Below are 20,583 nucleotides of genomic sequence, written 5' to 3'. Positions count from 1 at the left end.
CAATGACATTTTTGAGATACTTAACCAATGCCAACAACCATCTCCCTTCAGATTTGTTTTGTGAGACAAACTATCTGTTTAAGCTATTCCAATCAAGCTTGCCATTACTTGCAGGTGAAAGCATTCCTAAATGAAATACCAACATTATTTTGGATAAGGAAATTAAAACTATGACTGTTTTTCAATTGAAAAAAAAGATTAGCATACCAGAAAACAATTAATGGAGAAAGATTAATTAAAGATTAAGGAAAGATTTTTGTACCACATAGCAAAATAATCATCTTCCATTGAGAAACAAAAAAGAATAATATGTAAGCAAGTTCATTATACATCCAAGTATATCATTCATACTTCCCTAGAGTCCAAATCATTCAAATATATATATTTACAGTTTATGTATATCTATAGAATTTATAAATATATAAAGTTTAAGTATATATATAAACTATACATATCAAGTTGAAATATACATAACATATATATATACACACACACATATATATGAAACAAATATATAGTAAATAAATATAAATATACAAAATAATATATAATTGTTATGAAGTTTAATTTTTAATATAGATTCTATTTCAGAGTATAATCGCCAATATTTTCCCTCTTTAAAGGCCACGAACAATGTCATACCTGAAGAAGTGGTTGTTTCCCCATAATATCCTGTCCCCATGGTGTAATTGTACAGGACTGGAGACACAAGAGCCATTTACAAATGTTCTGTGGGGAGAAGAGGTTAAGCACATGTGAATAATGATTATCTTGTCTTCTGCATTAATTGTCAAATACTATAGAGCTCTCCAAACTAAACCAAACTCACCGCCTCAGAGTCGATTACAACTAATAGCATCCTCCATAGGGTTTCCAAGAAAGACTGTGAATCTTTACAGAAGCAGACAGACCACCTCATCTTTCTCCTGCAGAGCAGCTAGTGGCTTTGAGCCACTGATTTTTTTTTTTTTATTTTTTATTGTGATTTGGGTGAAAGTATAGAGCAAATTCACTTTCCATACAGCAGCTCACATACACTTTGTCTCATGACATTGACTACAATTTACCACTATCCAACACTTCAGCCTGTCCACCCATCTATCCACCAATATATCAACGTTTGCCTTCACGGACAATGCAGTTTTGTATGTGAAAAAGGTTCATCTTTGTTGTCTGTACCTCCCATGCACTCTCTAAGTCTTCCTCTTCCTCAATGCCACTGTGTTGATCACTCACATTTGGTACACTGTGCTTCTCTTCACCCAAATCAATACTTGTTTCTACCTAGCTAACAGTTTTACTTCTTTATCAATTTGGATGCCTTTGATTTCCCTTTCTTGCCTTATTGCCCTGGCTAGGACTTCCAATACAATGCTGAATAGAAGTGGTGATACAGGTCATACTTGTCTGATTCTTGTTTGCAAGGCAAATGGTTTCAGTTTCTCTCCACTGAGAATAATGTTGGCTGGTGGCTTTGCATATATGCCCTTTATTATGTTGAGGAATTTTCCTTTTATTCCTATTTTGCTGAGAGTTTTTTTTTTTTTTTTTTAATCAGGAATGGGTGTTGGATTTAGCAAATGCCTTTTCTGCATTGATTGATATGATCATATGGTTCTTCTCCTTTGTTTTATTTATGTGGTAGATGACCTTGCTTGTTTTTCTGATGTTGAGCCATCCTTGCATACCTGATATGAACCACACTTGGTCATAAGAAATTATTTTTTTGATATGTTGTAGGAGTCTATTGGCTAGGATTTTGTTGAAGATTTTTGCATCTATATTCATGAGGGATATTGATCTGTAGTATTCCTTTTTAGTGACGTCTGCCTGGTTTTGGTATCAGAGTTATGCTTGCTTCATAAAATGAATTTGGGAGGATTCCATCCTTTTCTATGTTTTGGAATAGTTTGAGTAGGATTGGTGTCAGTTCTTCTCTGAATGTTTGGTAGAATTCTCCAGTGAAACCATCCAGGCCAGAACTTCTTTTTGTTGGTAATTTTTTTATAACCTGTTCAATCTCTTCTTTTGTTATGAGTCTGTTCAACTTTTCCACATCAGTCTAACGTTTACATAAGTGGTGTGCTTCTAGAAATCTATCCATTTCATCCAGATTTTCAAATTTGTTGGAGTGCAGGCCTTCATAGTATCCTGATATTATCCTTTTTATTACAGTTGGTTCTGTTGTGATGTCACCCATTTTGTTTCTTATTCATGTTATCTGTATTCTCTCCCTCTTTTCCTTTGTTAAATCTGCCAGTGGTTTGTCAATGTTAATCTTTTTAAGAAACCAACTTCTAGTCTGGTTGATTTTTTTCTCATCTTTCTATTTTTCTGTTTCATTGATTTCTGCTAGATCTTTATTATTTCCTTTCTTCTGGTGACTGTAGGCTTGTCTTACTGTTCTTTTTCTAATTGTTGGAGATGTTGGTTTAAGGTGTTGATTTTGGCTCTTCTTTTTTGATGTGTGCATTTATTGCTATATATTGGCCTGGGAGCACTGCTTTTGCTGTGTCCCAAAGATTTTAGTATGTTGTGTTTTCATTCTCATTTGATTCAAGGAATTTTTGAATTTCACTTTTTATTTCTTCTATTACCAAGTTGTTCTTACGGAGGGGAGTGTTCAGTTTCCATGTGTTTGTTCTTTTTCCGTTGATCTTCCTATTGCTGATTTCTAATTTGATAGCATTGTGATTTGAACAAGATGCTTTGCAGTATTTCAATGTTTTTAAATTTATTAAGGCTTGCTTTATGGCCTAACATATGGTCTATCATGGAGAATGTTCCATGAGCACTGGAAAAGAATGTATATTGTGCTATTGTTGGGTAAAGTGCTCTGCAGAGGTCAAGTTGGTGGATTGTATTGCTTAGCTCTTCTCCATCTTTGTTGCGTTTCTTTCCAGTTGTTCTATCTTTCATTGAAAGTGGCGTATTACAGTCTCCTGCTATGACTGTGGAGTCATCTATTTGGCTTTTCAACTCTTTTAAAGTCTGATTTATGTATTTTGGGGCTCTTTCATTGGGTCCATAGATATTTATTATGCTTATATCTTCCTGTTCAATTGATCCTTTAATTATATGATGTCCTTCCTTGTCTCGTATGGTGATTTTTGTCTTAAAGTCAATTTGATCAGAAATTAATACTGCCACTCCTGCTCTTTTTTGGTTGTCCTTTGCTTGATAGATCTGTTTCTAACCTTCGATTTTTAGTCTATTTTTGTCTTTGTTTGTAAGGTGTGTCTTTTGCAGACAGCATATTGATGGATTATGTTTTCTTATCCAGTCTCCAACTCTCTGTCTCTTGAGTGGTGCATTTAGTCCATTGACATTCAATGTAATTATTGACAAATATGAATTGGTTGCTGTCATTTTGTTACATGTTTTTTTCATGGTGTTACTGATTTCTTTGTTCCATATTATTTTCTGTGCTGAGCTCCTTATGTTTATGAATCATGTTATCATCTCCTATGTTGTTTTAGTATTTGCTAAATATTTGTGCTTGTCCTCTTTTTTACTGTGATGTGAAGGTTTATCTTTTTTTTTTTTTTTTGAGCTTGCCCTACAATTTATAATTTTCTCCCTGAGATTAGAACAGTCCATTCTATCTTGCAACTCTCTTGACTTCTTCACCATTTAGAAGTTCTGTAACTACACTATTTTTCCCTCTTTTGGTTTGCAGTTGTCCTCACCTGCCAATTAATGTCTGGTTCCTTGTTTACAATCTTGTAAGCTTATTTTACTTCGGATACTTCCATAGCGGTGTTGGTTTCTCGATTATGTCATCTTTTGTACTATTGATTGGTTGTTATTTGCTATTATTTGTTCTCTGTTCAAAGGACTCCCTTTAATATCTCTTGTAAGGTTGGTCTGGTTTTAAGAAATTCTCTTAATTTCTGCTTATCTGGAAATCTCCTGATATCACCATCATATTTGAGGGACAATTTTTCCAGGTATATAATTCTTAGTTGGAAATTTTTCTTTTTCAGGGTTTTATATATACCATTCCATTGCCTTCTCGCTTGCATGGTTTCTGCTGAGAAATCAGAACTTATTCTTACTGGTTGTCCTTTGTAGGTAACTTTTCATTTTTCCTATGCTGCTTTCAAGATTCTTTCTTCGTCTTTGATGATTTTGATGATGATATGTCTTGGTGATTTTTTGGGGGGGGGTCTATCCTGTTTGGGGTTCGTTGGACTTCCTGAATGGATATATTCTCATCTTTCATCATATCAGGGAAGTTCTCTTCCAACAAATCTTGGACAATTTTCTCAGTGGTTTTATTTTTCTCTTCCTGTTCTGGAATTCCAATGACACGTAGGTTATTCCTTTTGATGGTATCCCACGTGACACCATAGGATTTCTTCATTTTGTTTTGATCTTTTTTCTGGTTGATCCCTTTCCAAAGAAGTATTCAGGTATTTGTCTTCAATCTCATTAATTCTGTCTTCCATTGCATCAGTTCTACTCCTTTGCCTTTCAATGTGTTATCTATTTCTGAAAATTTAGTATTAATCGTCTGGATTTCTCTCTGTAGATTTTATATCATTTCTAACTTTTCATTTCTTCTGTCATTTTGTTCTTGTGTTTTCTTCTGAAATTGTTCTAGGGTTTTCTCTGTGTTTTCCTTAACTTTGTCACTGTTTTCCTTGATCTGTCTCTCAATTCTTTGAAAATACCTAAGCATAATTCTTTTGAATTCCGTATCAGGGAGTTCCAATGCTGCTTCTTCCTCAGGGATGTGTTCTGGGTCTATATCCTGCTCCTTTGTTTCTACTGCTTTATCTTGCTTCTTTCTGTGGACTATGATGGTCTGTTGTCTCCAAGACATTGTGACATTGTTGTATTTAGATCTCTGTTAATTGTTTGTGAAGATCAGTTAAGGGTGAGTCAGGCTCTTCTTGGTGGTAGTTTATTGTTGGTGGAGAAGCAAGTGGTGGCTCTTACTCAATAAGTGAAGTTGCAGGTTTTCTCAGTGTGGGTGTGTGTGCATTGTATGGGCACGGTTGCTGTCTCCCACTCAGTTAGACAAAAACAACAATTGAAAAACTATAAAAAAAGTTAAAGTAAACAGATAAAAGACACACCACATAAACACACAGGAATAATCACCAAAAAAAGAAAAGGAAAACAAACAAACAAACAAAAAATATCTCGGGAAGGGGCAATAAGAGAAAAGAGGTAGAGTAGGAGAATAATGAAGAAAAAACGTAAAAATGCAAAAAGAAAAAAATGGGAATCAGGAACAAGGAAGAGAGAAAAAGCTGAAAACTAGAACCTGGGAAGGAAAGAATAAAGTATAATGATAAAAAAGATTAAAATAATAATAGTAGTAGTAGTAGTAATTTTAAAACAGACAAAAACAAAGTAAAAAAAATTACAAAAAGAAAAGGAAAAAAAATTTGGGCAGGGTGGGGCAGGGCACTCAGGCTCCATCCAAGCACACAGACTGGAATTCCTTCTGGCTCAGAGTAAGGGATTCCTTCCTGGCAGGAGTAAGGGATGGCCACATCTCCAATCACCAAGAGGATGTAGGGTATAAGAGTAACAAGAGGAATATTGCACCTTTCCAGTCATTCATGCCTAGAACGTCCTTACAGTTCCTGGCAAGTGGAGCCTATTCTTCGGGCCCTGGAATCTGAGAGAATCTGTCACTTTAAATATCCAAAATGGTCAAATCGCCTGTAAGCATTCAAAATGGCCGCACCCTCCAGACAGGCAAAAGTCCACAGCTCACCCTGTCTTCCTCTTCGCTGTTTCCCCTTTTATTTACCGGCCACAAGTGCAGTCCTCTATGCAGCCCTGCCTAGCAGGGCCAATTTTTAGGTTAATTCTTAGGTCCTCACACCAGTTGGCAATATCCAAGCTGTCCGTACCATCAGCATCACTGACAGACCACAGCTCCATATGTCTCCTTTTTTGGTGTTTTCATGCAGGTTCTTCTACTAACTGGAGTTTAGTCCACGTCTGAATCCTTCCTTTCAAAGCTCAGGGCTCCAGGATTATCTTCTATATCTATGTTAACTGGTTCCCTTTTCTTTGTTGAAGGGGGTCCATGTAGTTTGTCTGCCTATTCTGCCATCTTTTCAAGGACCCTGAACCACTGATCTTTTGGTTAGCAACAAAATGCCTTAACCACTAATAGAGATCTAGTTACTGGGAAAAATACAAATGATGAATTCCCCAAAAAAACCTGCTGTTGGTGAGTTTTTGTATAGGGATTTACTTCTTTGCTGACTTAACTAAAATGCTTACAGTAATAAAGTATAATGTATTATTATCCTCTATCTTCTCCAAGTTCTAAGTTTGTTATACAGGCAGTTCTTGACTTACATACATGTTCCATTTCAATGACTCCATCATAAGTCAGTTCTGATGCAAGTTTAATACCTCAGTTTTTTTCTTACTTTTCATGGTTATTGCCTTTTATTATCAGTATCTTTATAAATTGGATCTTTGTCTCTGGAGGTTGGAAAAAGACATATAAACTTACAGATATACTTTAACATTGTATGTAGTACATATTACTAAGATGAATGAAGAAAAAAAGAAAAGAGAGAGAGTATGGTTTGTTGTCACTGGAATACATCATAAATTGGGTACCACCTGTGTAGCATATTAGAGGGTAAATATAGAAACATTACAGCAAGCAATAAAAAGATGTTAGTATACACTGTAACTGGGACAAGTGTGTCCAATCTATGTGGATGAAAACAGTCATTGAACCATAGACTCTAAGATTTCTACAGATATCAGTAATGAGAAGTGAGGCCTACTTTAAAATCTTCCTAAAACTTGCAATAGCATAGAAGAAATATCATATCCTTTCAACACAGAGACTTATCAGAGCCACTTGACTGTTCATCCTGACAATGCAGTTCAATCATAGAAATAATAAGTAGAAAGAAATTAAGGGGAAGAATTTGGAGGAACAAGAAATAAAATTATGCATCACTATAAGACTGATATTCCTGGAATACCAGTGTCATCTGAAGTTCAAATTCTTTAACTTGATATTAAAGGCCCTAAACAAGAAAGCCCTCCCTCTATCTCATTTCCCTCCTCTAGTCGACTCTCAACTCCTGACACAAAAAAAGTTTATCTTCTATACTCTAAAAATGATTGACTCTTTCTTCAAATCCAAGCTAATGTAAGTTCTAGAACCTGGAATAAGGTTCTCATTCTTTGCCACCCTCGTCCCCCAATTCTTACTCATCTTTCAATGCCCAGTTTAGCTTCTACTTCCTTTGTAAAGTCTGCTGTACACTCCAGCCTACATTATCTTATTTTCTTTAAACTCCTAAAGCACTTACCTGGCTTTATGGTGTTCATTATTTTTCATTTATATACACACACACAAAAAAAATCTTACTCTCCCTATCTAGGTTTCACTCACTCTGTAGGTTTCTAAACACTAAAACTCTGAACTTTATATCCCTTTAGTCTGATGATTCAAAGTACAGACTCAAAAAACAGTCATGATTAAATTTGTTGATAACAGGGGACGTACTAAAATGAGCAGATTTTAGTCTTTATGACTATAAATTTTTTAAATATAGTGAGGAGTTTAATAAAGGCAAAAACATATAAAGGCTTATTTTTAAAAGCAACAGCAGTTAAACCATGATAAGTAAAAGCATGAACATAATAGCAGTTCTCTAAGTGTTGTCCATGAGCAGTCTCAAAAACAAAAACTATATTCATAATATTCAACAGGTTATTTGCTATTTTTCACTGTGCTGACATGTTTACAGATGGTGCAAAAGTAATGGTGAGTAAAACTGCTGATGTGTCAGCATGAATCAAGGCAGTGACACCAAAAATTATTAGTAGTCATTGGACTATTCACTGTCATGCACTCCCAATCAAAAAAGGAAAAAAGACAGTTTCACTTAAAAATGTCCTTAATGAAGCAGTAAAAATTATTACATTTATTAAATCTTAATTCTAAAAAGTGGCTGCAATGATGGGCTTAAGCATAGCAAGGATTATGACGATGGCACAGGGCGGGCAAACTTGTATCTTTAGCAGACATTTTCTTGAAAACGAGCCAAGTAAGCCTGCTACTTTAAGTAAAATAACCAACAGTTTATCATTGTTGCCAATGATAAAATTTAAGCTTTCATGTGAAAATTAAAATTTTAATAAACTTGTGACAGTCTCCTCTAGCCAAAAACTACTAGGAACATACCTACAGCTGAACAAGTAAATTTTATTACTTGTTGGGTAGAGGGAAATGACTCACTATGGGGGATCAGAGAGTATCTCAGTAAGAGTGTGTTAGAACCCATTATAGGACTTAGTCTTTGGTTGCATGATCTGGGAGAAGGTCTTAGGAAGAGTTGGTTCTCTATAGACTGAATGCTGCTAGAAAGCAGGTGTAGTTACATGATTGCATTCTCAATAAATCTTATCTATAGGGAGGGAGGACTAGAACAAAAATAAAGTTGGAATTGATAAATAAGCAGGAGTTACTAAAATGAGACCTGTTACTTTGAGAGTGGTACAGCGACCTTGTTTTTGTCTGTGTTTAAATAAAATTATTAAGCAGTCTGCTTTGCCATATTGCGGTGTAGTAAATTACTTAGTGTGGCTTTTCTACCCATAAGTCTTTGTAAACTCTAAGGTGGGAATTGCTATTAGCTACGGAGGAGATCCTGATTTTAAAGTCGCCCACCTGGGTTATTTCTGTTGGGCGTGGCACAATACAATGTTCTGGGAAGTTCCCACTCTCTCTCACGTGCTTAGAGTTCTGATGCTATGATTGGCTAGTTTGACCACCCTGCCGGGCTCAAAAGGAGGCCTCCTAGAGGCAGAACTCTCTCTCTGATTGCTGGTGGAGGAAGACGTGCTGCTGAAAGAGACACGCGCCCCTGAAAGAGACACGCACTGCTGGGAAAGAGACGCAAGAGACATGCATCGATGAGTGAGACACCGAGGGACCAGCACTGCTGGGAAAGAGACTGTGAGAGACTGTTGGCTGAGGGACGGTGGGCTGGGAGAGAGACTGAGTGTTCTTCCTGAACTTGAGTTGTAGCCTGGTGCTTCCCTAATAAACCCCGTAATCCGTGAGTTCTGTGTGGCCACTGCAGTGAATTATCGAACCCAGGAGAGAGGTGGTGGGTGCTCTGGGAGGAACGGTTGGAGAAAGGACTGGAGGGAGGCAACATGTCTGGCCTTGCAGTAATAGGCCTTGGGTTACTGCTGGTAATCCTGCCTTCCCCTTGTAGGGTTAGAGGAGGTCAGAACATTTTTGCACATATTTTATCATGGTTTCAGAGTAACCTTGTATGAGGTTGGTATTCTATAAGATTGTTTATAAACTAATAGGAGAAATAATATGGCCTAGCTGTAAGTTCCAAGCCAGTTTCTCAATATTAGGAGCTGATATTTTTTTCTGCTTTCTCACCTGTATCCTTCATCATGAGCTTGATAGCTTCAGGAATACGTAAAGATTGTACATATGAAAGATCTACTACTAAAGACACAATCAGACATATGCATACCGATATTCATCGGTACTGACAATCAAAATATTCATAATTGCTATTCACAGTAGCAAAATATATGGAAACAAACTAAGTGCCCATCAATGGATGAAAGGATAAAAAAATGAAGTATACACACACACTAGAGTACTATGCAGTCATAAAGAATAATTCTCAAAATGTATTATACTATAGATGAAATTGAAGGACATTATGCTTAGTGAAACAAGTCAATCACAAAAAGACAAATACTGTATGGTCTATTATAAAAAGATAAGAATAGTATACATATTGAAACTAATATTTACTGAACTACTAGGGATAGGTGAACTCTGGTGGCATAGTGCTAAGGCATATGACTGCTAACCAGAAGGCAAGCAGTTCTTATTCACCAGCCACTCCTCAGAAGGAAGATTGAGCAATCTACTCCCATAGAGATACTACCTTGGAAACCCAAGGAGAGGTTGCTATAAGTTGAATCAACTCGATTGCGGTGAGCTTTACTTTTTAATTGGTTTTTACCAGAAACAGGTGGGGGCAAGGCGAGATCACTCTCTAGATAGTAAACATTTGTTATTTTGAGGGATGGGAAATGTAATACCAAATGTGGGTCAAGTATGCACAGCGTGACCAAGGTAAATGATGTTACTAAGAAATATGCAGGAAAAAAAGAGGTTTTTGGTAATGCTAGGACATATACAACAGTGCAGCAACAACTAAATAATAGGAGTGCAGACACATGTGTATGTATGTATGCAGCAAGTGTATAGGTATGTGTATGTGTATACACAGGTGGGCATATATGGATGTATCTATATGCAAGTGTGTATGTGTCTGTGTATGTGTGTGCATGCATCTATAGGAGCTCTTGTGATGCAATGGTTAAAGCATTTGATTGCTAACCAAAAAGTTGGCAGTTTAAACCCACCAGCCACTCCACAGGAGAAAGATGACAGTATGCCTTTCTTAAAGATTTACAGCCTTGGCAACCCTATGGGACTGTTCTATTCTATCCTATATGGTTGCTATGAATCACAATCAACTCAACGGCAGTGGGTGGGTTTAAGTGGGTTATGTATTCATTTAAACACATTGTTGTTGTTGTTATGTGCCGTCGATTCGGCCCCGACTCATAGCGACCCCTCCTTGGGTTTCCGAGGCAGTATCACTACGGAAGTAGGATTGTCCAACCTTCCTTCCGAGGAGTGGCTGGTGGGTTTGAACTGCCAGCCTTCTGGTTAGCAGTCAAGTGCTTTAGCCACTATGCTACACATAACTAACAATAAATCACATAGGAGGCACAAATACGGATACTTATTAAACATACTGTGTGACTGGTTTACAGGGTCTCAAGGCTTAGGACCACCAACTCAAGGGACAACTTGGTCAACTGGCATAATACATAAAGTTATGTTCTGTCCTAATTTGGTGAGTAGCATCTGGATCTTAAAAGCTTGTCTAGCCATGTAAGATAAATCTATTTGTCTCTGTGCATCCACAGTAAAAGAGAATCAAGGGAACCAAAGCCGCAGAGAAGAAACCAGTTTACAGGAATAACAGTCTACATGAATTACAACCTCATCTATTCTGAGACCAAAAGAACTAGATGGTGACTGGCTGCTACTAATGACTATTTTGATCAGGAACATGACAGATGGATCCTGATAGCATGGGAGCAAAATGTGACAGAGAACTCAAATATTTTAAAAGTCCAAATACTGGACCAGTTGAGACTGGAGGACTCCTCACAATTATTGCTCTGAGATACTCTTTAAACCTTGAACCAAAACTATTCCACGAGGTCATCTTTTAGCTAAATAAGAGATTGGCTCACTATATATATAAACACACACACACAGACACACACACAAAGAATCATCTAATGGTTAACACTTATTCTAAAGCAAAGATGAGAAGGTAAAGGGCCAGGGAAACTAGATTACTGGAAACTGAACAACCAGAACAGAAATAATGAGAAAGTGGACACACTGTATAAAACGAAACTAAAGTCACTAAGCAAATTATGTAGAAAAAAAATTTTTTCCCTCTTCCTCCCTGTGGCTACCTTTTCCCTGTGTCCTTCTTTTCCATGTATTTCTGCCCTGAGCTATCTCCCTATGCAAACACTACCCTTCTGATCTCCCACGTTTGCTAATTCTAAGGAGTGTACCTACCTGGTGTAAATGTTCACCTTATATGCCTCTCTATGATTTGGCTGGAAGCCATTGGAGTAAGTTCATTTCAGGCCCAAAGTGTGACTATGGGCCATAGTCTTGGGTGTTTCACCAGTCTTTATTAGACTGATAAGCCTAGTCTTTTTTATGATTTTGAATGTGTGGAAGTTTTTTAATGGGAACCTAATTTGCTGTACAAACTTTCACTGAAAATACAATAAAATACTACTAAAAAAATTTTAAGACTGTAAGATAAAATCAGTTGGTGATACTAATGATTTCTTACATCATATAATAAAAAGTGTCAACATTTGGAAGATCACTGTAACTCAGTTAACCAACTTGTAAACTAGGTGATAACAATTTTATTGCTTAAGCAAAAAACTAACCAACATTTAACTTATATAATGTTGTGCCTCTTGATTCACTCATTTATTTATTGAGCACTTTTTATCTACTAGGCTTATGTTACATGCTAGGAATAGACAGGCAAACAAGAACAATCCTGCCATCAAGAAATTCAAAGTGACAAAGGCTAACAGCCCACAAGAATACAATATGAAGTGTTAAGATAATGGGAATCATAAGGTGCAATGGTAGTCCAAACTAGGGCCACTTAATTTAGACCGAATTGGGAATTCTCCAAAGTACATAATGCCAGAGCTTAACCTTGAAGCTCAAACAAGAGCTACCAAGTTAAAGGAATAGCAAAAGCAGAGGGACAGTAGATACAAGGAAGTGATGTAAGAGGTTTTCAACCAAAAATATTCAATGTGTGGTAAGTGGACCAGCAGGAAGATTAGGGTGCCGGCAGAAGTTCCAATCAAGGTAGTGGGTATAGAAAGGGATGGATTTAGAAGATATTAAAAAGTTAAATATAAAGGCTTTGGTAACTAACTGAATGTCTTAATTACATGAAGACAACAAAAGCCAATACCCCTTACAACACTGCCACTAGTATACTTTCTTCTTTGTAAATATTATTACAGCATTAACACTAACATTTCCACCACTCATCTGTTGGTTTGTTATACTGTGGTGGGCTTGCATGATGCAAGACCTCTTTAGCGTTAACAAGCAAAGATGTTACCTTGAAGACTAAGGTGTGCCTTACACAAGCCATCATAAATCACCTCATGTGTATGCAAAATCTGGAGTATGAATAAGGAAGACCAAAGAAGAATTGATGCATTTGAATTTATGGTGTTGGTGAAGAATATTGAATATACCACAGACTGCAAAAATGAACACCTCTCTCTTGGAATTAGTAAAAACAGTACAGTGTAGTAAATTACATGGTATGGTTTTTCTAGCCATAGTCTTTTAACTTCTACTTTGCTATGAGCAACCGAGTAGCTGATTGTTAAAGTTATCGACCTAGTATATTTCTGTTGGAGCGGCATGAAGCAATCTTCTGGGAAGTTTGCTCTTTCTCAGGTGTGTAGAACACTGATGATGGGATTGGTTGGTTCTGGCCATTTGGCCAGGTTCAAAAGGAGCCCTCCTAGATGCAGAAGGAATATCTCTGACTACTGGCTGAGAGAGATGTGCTTGCTGAGAAAGAAACGTGAAAGAGACTCATTGATGAGAGAGTGCCGCGAGAGAGATGCACTGCTGGGAGAGAGACATGTTACTGAGAGAGACCACGGCCTGAAAGAGATGGGCCGAGAGAGACTAAGCATGTTCCTGAACTTGAATTGTAGCCTGTTGCTTCCCTAATAAACTCCATAATCTGTGAGTTCTGTGCACCACTGCAGTGAATTATCGAACCCCCAGAGAGGTGGTAGGTGCTGCAAGAGGGATGGCTGGTATCAAGGCTGATAAGAGGGCTGTTGGGTGGCAGCATGTCTGCCCTCATAGGAACAAGCCTTGGGCTGCTGATGGTGATTCTGTCTTCCTCTTGTGTAGTTGGAGGAGGTCAAAAGACACCACCTCCTTGTCCCTTTAGCAGTTGGTGTCAGAAGCAGTGATTTGTTGCAGAGGCTCCAAACTCATGAGATTTTGTAAAAGAAAGAGCATGAGATTTTGTAAAAGAAAGAGCATGAGATTTTGTAAAAGAAAGACGGAAGGGGCCTGGGAAGTGAAACTGTGGATTCTTAGATGGTTACTTTGCTTGGTGTTACCTATTAAAGGAGATAACTGGCCCAGAGGCTAGGGCTTTTGGTTACACCCAGCCAAAGGCCCCAGGTCATATACATAGAATGGGAAAATAATTAAGGGGAAGAAATGAAACTGGAATGTCTTAAAAAGGACTATGTGTTTTAGATTATGTGTTATGGATATTGAAAGTTCTCTCACCTACTTGTACATTGGAAATGATTATGGGGTATGGATAACAGAGTGTGTAAATTCACCTTCAGTCAATATTTGATTGGGTATGTTAAAAGGGGAAACAGAATTTGCCCAGAAGAAACACAGGCTTTTATTTCAAACCCTGTGTGTAGAGTATAGGAGGCTTAGGTAGAAAACCTGAGCCCCACCCAGAATCTGCTGAGTGAGGAAATTTGCATTTGAAAAGACCCACCTAGAACTACTCCTCAGAAGGAAGGTTGGGCAATCTACTTCCCTAGTGATATACTACCTCGGAAACCCAAGGAGGGTCTCTATGAGTCAGGTCTGACTCGGGGCATACAACGACAACAACAACAACAACAGAACTACTGAGAAAACAGAAGATTTGCATTTGAAGAAAGGATCTGAAGAGAAAAAAAATGACTGTTTGGCTTTTTGAATTTCAAGCAAGCACTTTGGCTTTGGGTGCAACAAGGCAGGAGTTCGTGGTCCATGAGGGAAACCCCTTCCAGGACTGCAAGTTAAAGGAAGCTGGCGAGTAGACGGCCTTGTATGCAGCTGGCTTGTGACCACCTGGGTACACTTGAAGAGTGGAAATGGGGGAAGGCAGCAATGAAGAAACCGGCTTGAGTTTGGTACTCTTTGACCTAGGCCACAGAGGCTAGGGATGAGATGAAGGGCTGGTTGGTCTGAAGTGCATGGAGTGGTGAGCCTGCGGGCATTGAAATAGTCACTGAAGACTGAGGATGAGGGAGAGAAGGTGCTGGCTGGTCTGAAGGGAAGAGTGTGACTCCCAAACTTGGCAGCTGGAACCCATAACCTAGCTGGGATGGCTAGGGCTGAGCTGACCAGAACATGACCAAATGAAGAGGAAGATGTTTGACACTGAGCTAGTGTTAAGTTGCTGCAATTTGATAGCTTGTTCTAGGCTGGACTTTGCTTGTTTATGGACACAGATGCCCAAGTTTCCAAGCAGAACAGAAGATTCTTCAGAGAGAAGAGAACATGCTTTTCTCCTCAGAGTACTGGTTTGATGTTGTTGTTGTTGTTGTTATGTGCCATCGAGTCAGACCCGACTCAGTGACCTCTCCTTGGGTTTCTGAGGCAGTATCACTACGGAAGTAGATTGCCCCATCTTCCTTCTGAGGAGTGGCTGGTGGGTTTGATAGGGGTGGGCAAATTAGATATTGGCTATCTAAAATGGGGGAAGATAAAGGCATGAAGTGGCTGGCTTACACCCTTTCATGGGTGTAGTTATTCTTTAACTGATTATGAAGGGGATGTTAATTTTTGAAGTATAAAAGGGATGATAACTAAAAAAACCAGAGGTTGGCCTCAGTGTAGTAAATTACATAGTATAGCTTTTCTAGCCATAGTCTTTGTAACTCCCACTTTGCTGTGAGCAACTGAGTAGCTGATTGTTAAAGTTATCAGCCTGGTGTATTTCTGTTGGAGCAGCATGAAGCAATCTTCTAGGAAATTCACTCTCTCTCAGGTGTGTAGAACTCTGATGTTGGGACTGGTTAGTTTTGACCACTCTGTCAGGCTCAAAAGGAGCCCTCCTAGACACAGAAGGAATCTGACTACCAGCTGAGAGAGACATGCTTGCTGAGAGACATGAGTGAGACACGCTGCTGAAAGAGAGAGAGAGAGATGCCCTAGAGAGACGTTCTACTGAGAGAGACCACTGGCTGAGAGAGACTGAGCATGTTCCTGAACTTGAATTGTAGCCTACTGCTTCCCTAATAAACACTATAATCTGTGAGTTCTGTGTGCCACTGCAGTGAATTATCAAACCCCACAGAGAGGTGGTGGCTGCCACAAGAGGGACAGCTGATATCAAAGTTGACAAGAGGGCTGGAGGGTGGCAGCATGTCTGGCCTCACAGGAATAGGCCTTGGGCTGCTGATTCTGTCTTCTTCTTGTGTGGTTAAAGGAGGTGAAAACATGCTGCCTCCTTGCCCCTTGTGCAATCAGAACATTCCTTGAAAGGAAGGATGGGAAGACTTCAGCTCACATACTTTGGACATGTTATCAGGAGGGACCAGTCCATGGAGAAAGACATCATGCTTGATAAAGTAGAGGGTCAGCCAAAAAGAGGAAGACCCTCAGTGACTGACACACTGGCTATAACAATGGGTTCAAACACAGCAACAATTATGATGATGGACCAGGCAGTGTTCATTCTGTTGTACATGAGGTTGCTATGAGTCAGAACCAACTCGATGACACCTGACAACAACAAAACAAAGTACATTACCTGGTGTTCTTTTGAGGAGTCAGCATAACCTGGCCTTCTGATGTGATGTCTATAATACAGTGTTCAGGAAGAATTCCCATTCCACATAGTTGGATATCTTGGGAATTTGCTGATCCTATCAATGTATGTTCCTAAGAAAGAATCAAATTCACTGATCAATATTATATTCTGATATATACAGAAACTGAAATAATCTACTTTGAGCCCTTTTACACAATATCTTAGCTAAAATATTTTTAAAACAAATGAGTAGTGGAGGAATCTCTGTGCTTACACCGAAATTCATTCTGTAAGTTATGTTTTCTTATAAGAAATAATTCATTGACCTGAGTATTTACCTTTTAAACTTAAAACTGTAATTTTACATTCATGTATATATTATAATGATTATTTTTTTAATGGCAATCCTGAATCCAAACATTTTCTACTACTCTGAAATCATTATCTGTGTCTACAGACCAAGACCTTGCTTGCTGAAAGTGAAGATGACTTGAAGCACTCACAGATGAAGATCAAAAACTATACTCTTCAGTATTGATTACACCTCAACATAAAACAATAATAATAATAATCCTCACAACTGGAACAATAAGCAACATCATAATAAATAGAAGACTGAAGTTGTCAAGAATTTCATTTTCGGTGGATCCAAAATTAGCAGCCAATAGAAGCAGCAATCAAGAGATCAGACAATGTATTGAATTAGGCAAATCTGCTGCAAAACCTCTTTTTCAATAGCCTCATAAGTATGTGAAAGCTGGACAATTAATATGAAGGACAAAAAAGATGTGATGCATTTGAAATGTGATGCTGGCAAAGGATAGTGAAAATATCACAGACTGCCAGAAGAATGAACAAATCTGTCTTGCAAGAGATGTAGCCAGAATGTTCCTTAGAAGCAAGAATGGCCAGATTTCATCTCATGTATTTTAGTCATGTTTTCAGAAGGGACCAGTCCTATAGAAGGACCTCATACTTGGCAAAGTGGAAAGGTCAGCAAAAAGGGAGAAGACCCTCAACAAGATGGATTGACACAGTGGCTACAACGATGGGCTCAAGCATAACAAAGATTGTGAAGATGAACCGGGCAGTGTTTCGTTCTATGATACACAGGTTTGCTATGAGTCAGAAGTGACTCAAGGGCACCTACCAACCACAACAACGAGGTAAGTACACCAGTACACTCCTTAGTAAGAACAATTAACCATGGGAGATCAGAAGGGTAACATTTACACAGAAAGAAAGCTCAGAAGGCAGGAATGCATTGGAAAGAACAAATGGAAAAGGTAACACATGGAGGAAGTAGGAAGAGAGCTGTTACATTGTGGGAACTGTAATCAATGTTAAGAAACAAAATGTACGTGAACTATTGAATTTGCTCTTCAAACGTTCACCCAAACAATAAAAAGTTAAAAAATAAAAATAAATCTCACGGTCTCCCTAAAACACCTCATAAAAGATATACTGGTATGTTCTTCTTCTTAGATCTCCAACTACTGAACCCCGTAAATACCAATCACCACCCTCACTCTTGGGAAAACTCCCTTTATCTAAATGCAAAGTGTCTTTCAAGACATCTTAGTGAACTTCATCTTCTACGCAAAGTTTTTTCTGACTATTAGCCAACACTAATTTCTCCCTTCTCTGAACACTGATTATACTTAATAGTCAGTACCATAATTTACTATTTCACAATTTTTTCCCCTTAGACAGCAACCTGCTGTACTGTTGTAACTTCTATAGTAACCAGCATAGTTCATGATACATGGTAGATGCTAAATATCTACTGACAGATGAGTTACAATTTAGGGTAAGACATTAACTCAAACATGGAAATATCTAGTCCAAGTTCTAGAAGAAAAATTGCTTATGTTCAACAAACACTACAGTGATTACCTATTATAGGCTGGGCACTGAGCCACTGCTAGAGACACAAGAGATAGACATAGTTCCAATTCATACAGATGAAATTATAAGTAACAATTTAAATCTCCCACATTTGACGTTGTAATCCACTGTGATTTGAATACAAATTCACTGGAATCTCAAACTGAAATTGGAGTTGAGCTCCAAAAGCTCAACTCTGCCAAAGCCTTACTGCTTGATGTTTGATTAAGTTAATAAATAACCTTTTGAGGAGTTTTTCCTATTGTGCTCTAAGACTACAACAAAAATATCAAGGAGGGAGAGAAAAAAAAGAAATGTATCTTAGGTTGGTGGAATGGTATCTAAAGTACCACATGCTATGATAGTACAAGGTTAGCAAAATAATATAAAGTTCATCAGAGATAGTATAACAGTCTCTATAACTGATAGTCGGGTATAATGATTATAAAATATATTCATTTTATGGGAAAACTACCAAATATAAAATACTATATTTAAAAATCTCAGAAATAATCAAAGGATAGAAATGAGTTTTTCACCTTTCTTCCTCCATTTAGATTTCATTTCACTGCAGAGAATTAGTTAACTATTCTAGGATTTACTGAGCCTTGCCTACTTTATAAATGAGGTATTTATGTAGCTCTTTTGAGAGTATCTCTTTGATCAACTAAGTCCTTCAAAAAAAGAGAGAAAGAGAAAGGAAGGGAGGGGAGGTGGAGAGACAGGACATATTCACTAGTCTCATGATTCACAGGTAGTCTTTCTTAACATTTTAGTGCAGCCTATGTAATTCCTCTGAGTATCCATATTGTCATACACTCAATTTCTGAAGGAAAGGGGAAGAATTACCAGGTGCAATAACCAGAAAAGCATTTATTATTTTTTATATATCTAAATAACAGAAATAAAACTCTAAAGACAGTATTTTATAAATAGAGGTGAAAAAGAAAGAAAGGTATCTTTATGTCTTTTTTAAAAATTCAAATACTAGACTATTTAAACCAGATTGCTCCCAATAGTGATCTTCTACAGGGCTGCCACAACTAAGTCTTACTCATCTTTGGTTTCTTGAAGCTTAGCCCAATGTTCCATAAACAATGAATGACTGCTGCCCGTGCCATTCACATCCACCTCAATCAGTGATTGTAAATAGTGGCAACAACTCAAAAAGCAATTTACTTTTAATATGAACTATATTACAGGATAGACATGTGCTTTGAAGCTGCTGTTGAATCACTGGTACAAATCTTTATCAAGCACATAAATGTATAATGTTCCCAAAATCCTTCAGAATCACCCTTGCTTGCCTAGCTATTAGGAGCTCATCTATGCAAAGAAAAGATTCAGAACTGCAAAATGCAGACAGCTCTCCTGAAAGATCTGGTGGACAAACCAAAAGGATGATTAGAATCAATCATGCTATGATCCCATTTCTGTTAATAAAAAATATGTATCAATATAAACTGTTATTATTGTTGTTGTTGTTAGGTGCCGTAGAGTTGATTCTGACTCATATTGACCCTGTGTACAACGGAATGAAAACAATGCTCAGTCCAACACCATCCTCACAAATCCTTGCTATGCTTGAGCCTACTGTCACAGCCAATGGAATTCATCTTTTCAATGATTTTCCCCTTTTTCTCTGACTCCCCACTTTACCAAGCATGATATCCCTCTCCAGCTACTGGTCCCTTCTAACCACATCACCAAAGTAGGTGAGACGAAGTCTGGCCATTCTTGCTTCTAAGAAGCATTCCAGCTGCATTTCTTCCAGGACAGATTTGTTTATTCTTCATTCCATGATATTTTCAGTACTCTTCGCCAACATGACAATTCAAAGGCATCAACTCTTTGGTCTTCCTTATTCGCTGTTCACCTTTCATATGAAGTGACAGAAAATACCACAGCTTGGATTAGGTGCACCTTAGTGTTCAAAGTGACATCTTTGCTCTTCAACACTTTTAAGAGGTCTTTTGCAGCAGATCTGCCCAGTGCAACATAACATCTGATTTCTTCACTGCTGCTTTCATGCATGTATAACTCTGTATGTATGTATAGAAACAGATAAAAAATATGAACAGTATCATCTCTAGGTATTGGAAAATTGGGAGGTAATTCTTCATTCGTTTACTGATCTATTTTTATAAACTTTTTACAAAAGTGCATTATTAGGTTAACATTTTTAAGGCAAAGTTAGCTCTTGCTAATATAAATTTCCAGGGCCACCTCAGAACGAGAGTCAGTCCTCACTTTGCACAAGAGTATGGGACCACAAAAATGATAAAGGGAGCTGAAATCATAAAAAGGCTATCTTAATATTCAATGGGAAACATAGTAATTATTCTATAACCTCTAAAATGTCTGTCAAAACATTGTTGTTGTTGTTATTATGTGCCGTCGAGTCGGCCCCGACTCATAGTGACCCCTCCTTGGGTTTCCAAGGCAGTATCACTACGGAAGTAGGATTGCCCAACCTTCCTTCCGA

General features: G+C 37.8%; 1 protein-coding gene across 1 annotated transcript in view; it reads right to left on the bottom strand.

The window, feature by feature from the left end:
• The window catches only part of KIF13B (kinesin family member 13B), a 351,480-nt gene that overhangs the window by 167,479 nt on the left and 163,418 nt on the right, over positions 1-20,583 (bottom strand). Inside the window, exons 14-15 of the mRNA XM_007938771.1 lie at positions 16,212-16,342; positions 643-729 (exon numbers count right to left, since the gene is read on the bottom strand). Coding sequence (XP_007936962.1) covers positions 643-729; positions 16,212-16,342 — 218 coding nt within the window. The remainder of the gene's footprint in view (positions 1-642; positions 730-16,211; positions 16,343-20,583) is intronic.

Source organism: Orycteropus afer, unplaced genomic scaffold (genome assembly GCF_000298275.1).
Source record: "Orycteropus afer afer isolate SDZICR_OR568_19922 unplaced genomic scaffold, OryAfe1.0 scaffold00053, whole genome shotgun sequence".
In the NCBI taxonomy this organism is placed as follows: Eukaryota; Metazoa; Chordata; class Mammalia; order Tubulidentata; family Orycteropodidae; genus Orycteropus; species Orycteropus afer.
Note: the sequence above shows the minus strand (reverse complement) of the source record. Positions and strands in the feature narration are given on the sequence as shown.